General features: G+C 47.2%; 3 protein-coding genes and 1 long non-coding RNA gene across 7 annotated transcripts in view; 1 reads left to right on the forward strand and 3 right to left on the reverse strand.

The window, feature by feature from the left end:
• Positions 1-296: 296 nt before the first annotated feature.
• On the reverse strand, positions 297-680 carry LOC119273755. The gene is made up of 2 exons (XM_037554808.1): positions 606-680; positions 297-479 (listed from the first exon to the last, which is right to left on the reverse strand). Exons 1-2 carry the CDS (start codon positions 678-680, stop codon positions 297-299), a joined length of 258 nt encoding a protein of 85 aa, XP_037410705.1.
• A 522-nt stretch (positions 681-1202) lies between these two features.
• Positions 1203-7167, reverse strand: LOC119267708. Of its 4 annotated transcripts, none has more exons than XR_005132558.1 (5): positions 6801-7167; positions 6622-6703; positions 6266-6374; positions 1588-5622; positions 1203-1456 (listed from the first exon to the last, which is right to left on the reverse strand). It is a non-coding gene; the product is annotated as an uncharacterized LOC119267708 (long non-coding RNA). The 4 variants fall into 4 exon arrangements; XR_005132556.1 differs by lacking the exon at positions 6266-6374 and having other exon boundaries at positions 1588-2722; positions 5548-5622; positions 6801-7160; XR_005132557.1 differs by lacking the exon at positions 6266-6374 and having other exon boundaries at positions 1588-2754; positions 5548-5622; positions 6801-7160.
• A 1014-nt stretch (positions 7168-8181) lies between these two features.
• On the forward strand, positions 8182-9881 carry LOC119267709 (proline-rich protein 36-like). The gene has a single exon (XM_037549140.1). The coding sequence runs from the start codon at positions 8452-8454 to the stop codon at positions 9673-9675; it is 1224 nt and encodes a 407-aa protein (XP_037405037.1). The 5' UTR covers positions 8182-8451; the 3' UTR covers positions 9676-9881.
• Positions 9882-9892: 11 nt separating this feature from the next.
• The window catches only part of LOC119267710 (25.3 kDa vesicle transport protein-like), a 4920-nt gene continuing 3301 nt past the window's right edge, over positions 9893-11511 (reverse strand). Inside the window, exons 5-6 of the mRNA XM_037549141.1 lie at positions 11332-11408; positions 9893-10324 (exon numbers count right to left, since the gene is read on the reverse strand). Of these exons, the coding sequence (XP_037405038.1) occupies positions 10241-10324; positions 11332-11408 (161 nt within the window). The 3' untranslated portion in view covers positions 9893-10240. The remainder of the gene's footprint in view (positions 10325-11331; positions 11409-11511) is intronic.

Genomic DNA, 11511 nt, shown 5'->3' on the forward strand with positions numbered 1-11511 from the left:
CAGTTCATGCCATCTCATCCTGTAACTTCTAATCCGTAAAACTTGTCCGTAAGTCTAGCATCGTTGTCAGGCGAAAATGCTCAATGTACGGGCCGTTTTCACGGAATCACTCCTACGGACTGACTTGCCCCTCCCTAATTTGCCCCCCACCCCCTGCATTTCCCGGTGGGGTCTGCTTCCCATAAATCAGTTCATGTCATCTCACCCTGTAACTTCTAATCCGTAAAACTTGTCCGTAAGTCTAGCATCGCTGCGGGATCAGGAGAGAGCCATGCCTGCGCACGCGCGCTGCCGGCCTAGTTGCCGCCGAGGCCGGTGGCATTCTTGACGGCCCCCGTGGCGGCGTCGACGGCGCTCTGCACGACCAGCTGCGCCTGCCCGTCCACCTCCTGCATAACTCCGCCGGCCTGGTTGGCTCCCGCACCGGCCGCGTCGTGAGCCGTCCCCGCGGCGTCGTGCCCACAATGGCCGGCCGTGTCCTGCAACGCAACCACGTTAATTACCTAAACCAGTAGCCATATGCGCACATAGAGAGATCGACGGACGAACGACACAGAGACGGCCATATGCGCACCGCCGGCCGGCCGGCCGGATGGATCGGTTGCGTGGGAGATCTGTGGATGGCTGATCTGTACGTGGCCCAGCGACGCGTCGGCCTGGTGGCTCACGTGCTCGGCCATGGATGAAGGCGGTGGATTCGGTCGAAGACGCTTCTCCGAAAGGTTGCCGATTTATAGGCGTGGCTCGTGGAGGACACGGCCGCCATCTTATAGGCGTGGCTCGTGGTAGCTTGCAACCTGCGGTTCGCGTGGTGTGCGTGCGTACTGTCGGAAACGGCGCAGTTGGACTTCTCGGGCCCGCACGTGAGACGCACATGGCACAGCGTCGGAGCCCCAGAGAGTCCCAGCTGGCATCAGTGCGCCCGCCTCCAGCGGAAACTGGTGGCCGACATGAGGTTGGCTGTGAATGCTTTCGATACAAACTAGGTGTTTGCGGGTGGCGCCTCTTGAGAGGAAGTTAGGCGGCGCCAAGTTGGCAAGCGCCCATTCCATTTGCTTTGTTGCTATCTTATAACACATGGACATTGGATGTAAGAAGTTGCGTCAACAAATTTTGAAATAACTAAATAAATGACACTTAAATACAAAGATAGCATCTGAAACACAAAACATCGGAAGGCATGATATAGAACCAGACAGGGATACAGTTCAACATACTCAAGAAGTAATGAATCACTATATGCTGCAATTTTCTGCAGTGATAAGAATTCAACATTCAATTGTGACATCTACCGCTATACGAAAACAATAAGAACAGAACGACAGAAAGTTTAAAGGGTATTCAAGCTGAATACTCAAATTGTAAAATCATCACAAAAAATGTGACGAAAATGCCACTCAGTTCCATGAAGATCTTTGGCTACCAGTTGTTGACATGCGGGATTCTGAGACATGTCCTGCAAAGCAACCATACAATTCAATAAGCCAGAAATTGTGCAGACATCAACTGGAGTAAAAAACATGTTCTCAATGCTAGTTGGCAGAGGAAGACACTTTTCAGCATGTCTCCTAAGAATGAAGAACCCACCATGGGCAATCATATCTGAAGTTGTCAGTGCCTTGCAAAAAAAGGAATGTATGATGCCTTTCTCGAGTTCTTGTGGCTCAGGACCCAAGCTTGTGAGCCCACCTTACTAATTAAGGGGCATATCAGATACTGTAAAACATCTGAATAACCTTGTCGTTCTACCTTCTCTAGACAAAGCAGATATATTTTAGAATTAAAAATAGGCACAGCTCACAGTTTCAACCCAAGGAATTCAATGTAAAAGAGCATAATAGATTCTGGAATAACTCAGGGAGATCTGAAACTGAGAGCAAACCTTCAGTTGGAGCAGCAGTACAGCTAAGGAGAACATAGTACTGATAAAGCTTATGAAATGTCAGATGGTCCAATTCGGGTGATATTGATAAACTACGACACTTTAATTTCATACAAGAAAAATGCAACTGACTGTAGGAACCGAATTGCAGGACCAAACTCTCACATGGTACCAAAAATGCAACTGACTGTAGGATTCAAGATAATTACAAGAGACAAATCGCAAGAGCAAAAATTTACACCAGAAAAAAAATTTGGTACCAACAGAGCCTACAATTATATAACGAAAACAGAAGCAAATCACACCCATACTCCTCCTTCTCTTCTTCTCGGTTTTATAGCATACCGTGCTGATCAAATAGAGGCCACGCCTTTGATTTCAGCATCTTATTAAATTGTTGCAAAGGATTAGCTATCTATAGCACATACAGATCCATTCTATTAATCAGCCCATAAAAGTACACCGTTACCATACAATAACAACTTCACTAACAGATTCAAAGCTAACGCAGAACAATTTGCAGCAGTATAGACCATGTGTTGCTGTGTGCATAGTACTTGTGCGAATAGACACGATTCCAGAAATAAAAGAGAACATAGTACTTGGGAACATGGCGTGAACGCGCTTACATGAACACCATTGTCTAAAACAGAACACACATACATCTTCTCCCAGCAAGGCGGAAAGGGCAAGAGAATAAAAGGGGGCAAGGGCGCATACCTTTTAGGTGGCGACGGTGTGATCGAAGGCATTGAAAGTAAGATGTGCAGGCTAACTATTGGTCATAGTCATCACATTGGGAAAATGCTAGCATGATCTACTTCAAGTCTTTCACCATCACTGTATAGTGTATAAAATAAGTAAACATGGCACTGAAAATATTCAAAAGAATACCATTTAAAGAGTTGACTATAGAGAAATGAAGCTCACTTTGAAAGAACAGTCATGGTTGATCATCGTAGAATAATGACAAAACAAGAATAAACGCATAATAGTAGCACTCATTTCTTGTGATAAATAAAAAAAACTACCCCAATTTTGGTGCATTACATCACTAAATTTCAGGATTTTAACCTCAAATTAATTATTGGAAGTAAGATAAAATGGAAAGAAATAAAGGAGAGCAGCAGATCAAAAGAACGGTTTGTAATGGAGGTGGTACTATATCAACAAGTTAAATGGAGATAGAGATTAAGGGGGTGTTCGGGAGCCCTCCGCTCCTCAACTCCGCTACGGGAGCCGGCTGAGCCGCACCGAACGAGTCAACTCCGTAGATTTCATAATCCGGAGCGGAGCGGCCCGTAGTACAAATCGCTGGAGTCGGGAAAGTGACGCTCCGCGCGCTCCGTCTCGATGGCTCGTACAAATTTTTACACGCCACTTACCGGTTCGAGAAAAAAAATAGGAAACAGAACCCCACAAATCTCTCGTACTCCCCGCTTGCCCCGATTCCTTTTCTCCATGCGCACACGTAGAAGAGCTGGAGTTGGGTGCCGAACGTTTTGCAAAATTCTAAAATATGCAAGTAGAGTTGGGAGTTGAGAAGTAAGGAGTGGAGTTGAGAAATTAGAGGAGTGGAGTGTTGCCGAACAGGCTCTAAGTTAAATGGAATTAAAGAGCTAGCAGAGGATGTGTCCATATGAGCAAAGATTGAAAAAAAGAGAGAAAGCTGCAAACAGAGAGAATTTATCACGCTCAGTTGACAGAACAGAAGCACAACGACAACAAACATACATGCTCTATGTTGTCAAGATAATCGTGTCACCTATATCATCTCTTTGAGAAATGTGTAAGCAGGGATAAGATCTTGTAGTAACTATTATTTTCGATGCGTCGGTAGATTACAGGGCTAATATAACCATCGGACATACCAAGAATAGAGCAGGAAATTCATAGAAGCAAGTTAGGTAGACATTTAAATCGTTTGAGAGAAGCGGTGTCCTTTCTTTGGACCACTTACTGCTATGCTTTGCTATCAAATCTTGCAGTCAAATACACCCTCTGTTTCTAGAAACAAGATGTTTTGGCAGTTAAAATTGAACTACTAAAACATCTTATATTTAGGAACGGGGGTAGTAATAACAAAACAGGGGTACTGCTGCTAGGTATCAAGCGTGTACTAAACAGAAGTCTTTACAAACAGGGGTGTAAGCAGAATTATTAAGCTGAGCCAGTTATTTTTTGTAGTTCCATAAATTCTGAAAAACAGCGAATGTCTCCCTCTGAAGTTCAGTATTTGGCTATCGCAAGACAACAAATTTATGGCCAAACCATTGCAAAGGCAGCACTCTCCAAGAAAACGGGGAAAAAAGATCAACAAAGAGGCCATTTCGTGTGAAGAAAAAGTGCAGCACAGCTCAACAATCAGTAAAGCAATTCTTTGCTGGCCTGCTCAAATAGCAGTGTACTAAACGCCGCAAAACTGAATCTAGCTGAACTCCAGAAGTAAAAACCAAGAGAATTTACAGCCTCAGCCATATACTAATCACTTGTTCAGACTGTACACACACTTGCAAAAATGTACACCATATCAATCTGTATGAGACTCATCAAGAACCCCACAGCAAGAACAAGTACAGAAACTAAAAAGAACCAGATCTGGCAGAACAAAAGGGGGGGAAGACAGATGGCACTATGCTTTATCAAGAACTGAAGATATCCTTGTACAACCTCAATTAGCACCTACTGTTAATGACTCCCTCAATTTTACTTGAGTGACCAAAACTACAATCTGCACTTTTAATAACATGTAATAATATCAATCGAAAGTGCACTTTGTTGTATAGAACAAACAAGGGAAAAGAAGCATCCGTCTATAATAAAATTATAGAAACCATAATGATAACATGATTGAACCTCCTCTGATTTGTACCTACTCTGATGGGATAATGATAGCATGAGGCACAAATCGAAATCTGAAAGAAGCAAAACAAGAACCGACCAAACAACCTTGCTTATCATTCACAGCAGACTTGGTTTCAACATAACTTGTGCTGCAGGCATGTCATCTATCTAGCACAGCAGGCTTGGCACACATAAGAAGAAACACCTGATGAGCGTATTCACAGAGGCAGAAACCAAAAGCTCAAAGAAGCAAAACAAGAATCGACCAAACAACCTTGCTTGGAAAATCACACAACAGAAAAAAGAAAAGAAAATTGAAGCAGACATAACAAGAAACGCTTCATGAGCATCAACAAAGTAACAGAGGCAGAAATCGAAATCTCAAAGTTTGTAGATTACTTTCAGTTAACTCCGTCTCGCTGTCAAGTGCTCCTAAATTTTTGAGTTCATGCTTCCCCAAAGTTACTTCACTGACATATGTGTTTCGTACCCATCGATCGACCCTAAATTTTGGTATCTGCTTATGCCTTGTTTCATAACAAGGCAATGGGAACCATGTGTGCCGAAAACAAGTCAGTCTTGACCTATATAGTCAAGATATAGTTAGGGAAAATAAAATGGTTCTATTTTAGCAATGTCAAATAATTGTTGAGTTGGAAGACAAAAGGATGTTTTTTTACCTTTTCTTAGCTATAAGAGATCATATCAAAGATGTGGCATCTCACAAATATCACAAATAGCACAACGAAAATAACTGCGAATAAGCAGACGCAATCCAAGCACAAGCAACCGAAACAAGTTAAAAAGAGTGGGAAGCGCACCTTAGCCGCAGAGTCGATATGCCCAGCAGATTAGATAACGAGTCAAACTTGATTATGAACCGATGATGCCAATCCCTGAGGAAGCATACCATAATGTAAGTCAACCACACTGCTTAGTTCTGTGAGGAAGTAAATCATGATAAGCACACTCTATATTCAGCAACAATGAGTTTTTACTCTTCTATGCTACTCTGATTACTCAAAACTGAATTAACCTCTGCTGCTCTGTTTGAATTTTCTGAACATTTGTTTCTCTTCTTTTGATTCAGTTCATAGTACTGTTAGTGCTGCTCATAATTTTGGTAGAAATCCTTTATTTTTAGTTTAACTATACCTTCTGTTTACTTCCTTCTACTGCGTGAATCCAGTTCCTAATTGTTTGGTCGATCTGTTCATTCAGTTATAGTTTTAAAAAAAGTGCCCTGTTATACCTACAATGATTTCTATCATTTTCTGTTATGTCATACCCACACAGAACTTTGGCTTCAGCCATGTCATCTATCTACCTCATTATCTGTTGCAGCACATGTAAAACTGGCATCATTATTTCTACAAGATCTGAAAGAAGCAAAAGAAAAACCGACCGACCAACCTTGCTCCAAAAATCATACAAGAGGAAAAAGAAAAGAAAATTGAAGCAGGAACAAACACCTAATGAGCCTGAACGAACTGACAGAGGCACAAATTAAAAGCTCAAAGAAGCAAAACAAGAACCGACCAAACTTAGCAATGTGGTTGAGAATCTCAGTGCATGGTCACCAAACCCTGTCACTGACCAACAAGTCAAGTCAGATGCTCGATTATCCTGGGCGTCAACACTGTCAAAACTGTTAAGATCTTACTTCAGCTGATGTATGTGGGTTCTGGGATTCTGAAATCTCATACAAGAGAAGAAAGAAAGGAAAATCGAAGAGACATAAGAACAAACACCTCACGAGCGTGAACGAACTGACAGACGCACAAATTAAAAATCAACACACACACACACACACACACACACACACACACACACACACACACACACACACACACACACACATCCATGAGCACTCATAAGCAGACCAGAAACGGTACCTTGACGACGACGAGGACCGGACAACAGAGAGACGAACAAGACGAGCGATGGATGAACAGGTCAGCGAAGAAGAAGAACCACCTGTGAACACACAACATCGACGACCGCTAAGCGCATCAGTAATAGGTAAGAGAAGAGAAGAACATCAAGAGAACTCATCCAAGGGAGAACAGCCCACCTTCATGGCGATGTGGAGGCGAAGTTCAGCGGCAGGCTCCGCGCGCAGCCTCCCGGAGGATGAGCATCGAGAGGCAGACCGACGGCCGGTGTTCCCCGCCGCTGCCGTATAGCAGATCGAGTAGCACTTGTCGGACACCTCCATGGATCCTGATTCGTGATTGAGAGGCAAAAGGAAGGAGATTAGGGAAGAGGGAGGATTTGCGGATGCTCGTAGAGGCCGTGAGAGAAGGGGAGGAGGTGTCGGCGCAGCATCGGGAGCGTGAGGTGGGGTCGCTTGAGGAGGCGTGTGGGAGAGGGAACCATAGAGAGAGCAGGTCGCGTACGTGGGGAAGAAAGGGGCAGACCCCAATCGCCATGGGGAGGTGTTAACTCAGCGGCACAAACCTCGATCCCTTTCTTCCTTTCTTTTCTCTCGGCACGGTAAAATCGACGTGGCTATCGCCAGTGGTCGCGCTTGATGCGTAGCTGTATGGTTTTAATAAGTCCTGCTTGATACCTCCGGTCCTTTTTAGTCCGTATATTAGTTTTAACTGAAGTCAAAGTTTGTTAAGTTTGACCAAATTTATATTAGAAAATATTAACATATATAACATCTAATAAATATAATATAAAAATATATTTCAAGATGGATCTAATAATAAATGTGTTGTTATGTGAATGTTAATAATTTTGTGTATAAACTTGGTTAAAGTTGATAAGATTGACTTCAGACAAACCTAATATGCAGAGTAAAAAGGACCGGAGGAAATACAAGCTGTAAGCTCTGTCATAGTCTAGGTGGTTAGGATACTCGGCTCTCACCCGAGAGACCCGGGTTCAAGTCCCGGCGACGCAATCCTTTTTATAACAACAAGCACAGGTGTACCCAACACTGCTTTCTGCCGTGGATGATCATCACCCGTCCTGCTCGCTCCGCGGCCAAAGCAAGCCAAAACGCCGTACTTTTTTTTTCTCCCTTTGGCCCAGCGAGCCAAAGCGGAACCAGCGCGGGCACGTTGCTTATAAAGGCTAAGATCTTGTAGCTTTACCCAAAAGGAAAGGAAAATAGATAAATGAAACAACAAAGTGTATCTCTTAAGCCGGAGAGCAACTAGAAAATAGTCGAGAGATCAAATTAAACTACTCCTGCTGGCCACCTACCGGCGAGCAGCAGCTGATAGAAAACTCAAACTCATCCCTCTGCTGCTGTCTAGCCCAAGCAAGCTTCCCGTACTGTCCATTGGCGTGGTCGTCCCTTCAGTCTTGGTGCCCAGACGGAGACGAGATCCAGGACATGGACGGCCAAGATTCGCCCATCGACTTTCGGGGTGGTTTCACACCACGCCAGAGATCACACAGAGGTCGGTCACTCACATGCGTGAACACTGGCGAGCGGTAACGTACAGCAGCAGCTGGATCTCATCTCAATATCTCATCCGGGAGGAGGAGAAGTCTCCAAAGTCGAAAAGCACCTCCACTTCCACTGCGCGCAGCTCACTATACCCAGTCCCCACCCCCCGTCTTTCCGCTCGCTGGGGCGCGCACATGCCACCCAACAGCATTGTTGAGCATTATTGTGCCGTGCCCTCGCAAAGCGGCGCAAGCCAACAAAGGGCGAGCGAGGGCGCCACGCGCACACTCCACTAGCGAGCGAGCGAGGGAGGAGTACGATGCCGCAGCAGCAACCACCCCTCCCGCTCCCGCCGCGCATGCGCCCGCCGACGGACCGCGAGGCTGCCGCGGCCGGCCCGCCTCCTCCGCGGCAGCGCCTGGGCCAGGCGCCGAGGCCGTTCCGCGCGGCGGAGGAGCCCACGGCCCGCGGGCCTCCCGTCGCCGACAGGGCCAGGCCGCCGGAGCCGCGGCCCCGCCCGAGACTCGCGGAGGAGGGCCGCGCGTCTCACGAGGCTCTCCTCGCCAACGTCGCCAGGCCGGCGGGGAAGCCGGAGGGCCGCGCCGCTCGGGAGGCTCCCATCGTCCCCGTGGCCAAGCCGCTGGAGCAGCTTCACGGAGCGCCGGAGGGCCGCGCGGCCCGGGAGGCTCCCGTCGTCCTCGTGGCCAGGCAGCCGGAGAAGCTGCACGTTGCGGCGGAGGAGCGCAAGACTCCTCGGGAGGCTCCCGTCGCCCCCGTGGCCAGGTCGCCGGAGCAGCTGTATGGCTCGCCGGAGGGACGCGCGGCTCGGGAGGCCCCCGTCGCCACCGTGGCTAGGCCTCCGGAGCCGCGGCCGGGGCCGTACTACGTGCCGGGGGGCGGCGCGGCGGCGGCTCCCGTCGCAACCACCGACAGGCCGCCGGAGCCGAGCCCGTGGCCGTACCCGTACTACTACGAGCCAGAGCGCCCCCCGCGGCGCCGCACCTCCGCCGTGGCGTCCTGCCTTATGGCGGCGGCCTTCCTCCTGTTCGCGGCCGGCGGGGCAGCGACGGCGCTGTTCCTCCTCTTCCGGCCGCAGCCGCCCGAGATCGCCGTCGCGGCGGTGCGGCTGCCGTCCTTCGCGGCCGCCAACGGCACGGTGGCCTTCACGTTCGAGCAGGTGGCCTCCGTGCGCAACCCCAACCGCGCGCCGCTCGCGCACTTCGACAGCTCGCTCCGCGTCGCCTACGCCGGCGGCGAGATCGGCTCCATCTACATCCCCGCGGGCCTCATCGACAGCGGCAGCACCAAGCACTGGTCCACCACCTTCGCCGTGCCGGCCTTCCCCGCGGCCACCCCGCCGCCGCTGGACACGTCCGCGCAGCAGCCGGCGGCTGCGGCTGTCATGATGGAGGTGGACTCGCTGCTGGTGGTGAAGGGCAAGGTGATGGTGCTGCGGGTGCTGACGCACCGGGTGCAGGCGTCCAAGGTGTGCCGCGTCGGCGTCTCGCCGATCGACGGCAGGGTGCTTGGCTTCCGGTGCTGACCCGCACAGCCACTGCTAGCTCGGGGTTTGGGGGTTCAACTGTAAGAAATTATTAAGGCAGGATTTTACAGGAAACAAAGGCAATTTCAACTAGAATCATCCGAAATTGCCAACTAGAATCGTGTGAATTTTCCGTGTCAAAACATTTCACCGAACAAGTTTGGTAAATTGGAAATGAAGTTGGCATGGCCTGTTCTTCAGTAGCATGTCAAACATATTTCATCTCGACCAAAGCATTTCTGCATACAATATGTTGCACGACAGATCTTACATGTTGGGCTCACAAAAAGAAGACCAATTACTATGTCGGTCGAATCTACAACTCTAATAGAATAGTTCATGGTATGTTCGGCTCCAAGATTTCATGGAGAACTCATGGATCAGGATCAGATCTATACTAATACTACTACACAACGGGTTTACTGTTTGCTCCTCTTGTTTGGGACAATATAAGGCGGCTAAAAAGGTAATCTCGCTTGAATAGGCGGATGCGGGATAAGCTGTAGAAGCATCTGTTGACATAGAATTCTCGGCGTCATAGTGAAGGATGTCGAGCTTCACTGGGTCACCATATCTTGTTCTTGATCCAAAAGAGCATCAGTACTATCCCCATCACAATGGCCACAGGGGCATACTTCCGAATTAAGGCCTGAAAAACCACAAGTGGCAATTGCGTCAGATTAATAAGAAAAAGTATGGTGGCTAGTGTTGACTAGAGATTCCCATTCTGCTTTGTTAATGAACATAGGACTGCAGATACAGAATGGAATGTGTGCTTCACGAACAGAAGGCGCGGAGATATTACCATTGTTTTTAAGGCGGTAAGGCAACCTAAGGCGAGCACCACCCGCTCCAGCGCCTAGGCGACGCCTAAGCGCCTAAGACGGGCATATTTGTAAGGCGCTGAAAGGCGCCTTATCGCTCAAGCGTCCTAGGCAGGACGCCTTAAAAACAAAGCACTAGTGAGCAGTTTGTGGCAGATCACAACGGGACCAAGTTAGTTTTTTACTGCACGTTTTTTATTTGTTTGGAGTGACGATTACAGCCAACATAATTTGCTGGAAGTGGCCAATCAAACTAAAATAGAAAGTACTGTACAAGGGAAATGACAATAATTATGCAGCTTGCAGCTGCTCAACTGTGATGCGCTTCTCTGTCAAAAAAAAAGTGATGTGCTTAAGCTATTTTGCAATCTGATGTGAAAAGAGAGCCACAAAAATAGGAAATGTTAGTTATTCAAATAGGAAAATAGGTAGTACTACAAACTTGTTATCAAACAAAATTACCATAATCCACTGACAAGGCAAACGTAGCAAGTATCTAATTATGGAATCTTCAAGTTGTTAAGTTTGAGAAAAAGAGGGCTCTGTGATACCAACCAAAGAAAGTAGATCTACCTCAAGACTCCTTTAATTTAAAGAAGATAATGAAAAGTTTGAGAATAAAAGAGCCCTGTGATGCTTACAAACCAACGAAAGTAGATCTACCTCAAGAATCTTTTCATTTAAGAATGATATGAAAAAACAAACAGAAGACTACCAGCCATACTCATCTCTGTGCCCAACATGAATAAATCATTTGTTTCGGTACTCAGACTCGGCTTAGCTGCTTGGATACATATAACTGGAGTGGAAAATGGATTTAGGGGGACAGTACCTGGCGATTGAGATCCTTTGCCTTGTCTGCATACATTCTCGTATCAGAGGTCAACCTACTAGACAATTGACTAACCTCTGCAAAGGGCAAAAAGAAACCTTTGTTTGAGCAATTGTCTTAATTGACATGGCTGAGGACTGAGGATTATGGATATGCAATATCTATGTTTTTAAGGCGACG

This window comes from Triticum dicoccoides, chromosome 3A (genome assembly GCF_002162155.2).
Source record: "Triticum dicoccoides isolate Atlit2015 ecotype Zavitan chromosome 3A, WEW_v2.0, whole genome shotgun sequence".
NCBI classification, from domain to species: domain Eukaryota; kingdom Viridiplantae; phylum Streptophyta; class Magnoliopsida; order Poales; family Poaceae; genus Triticum; species Triticum dicoccoides.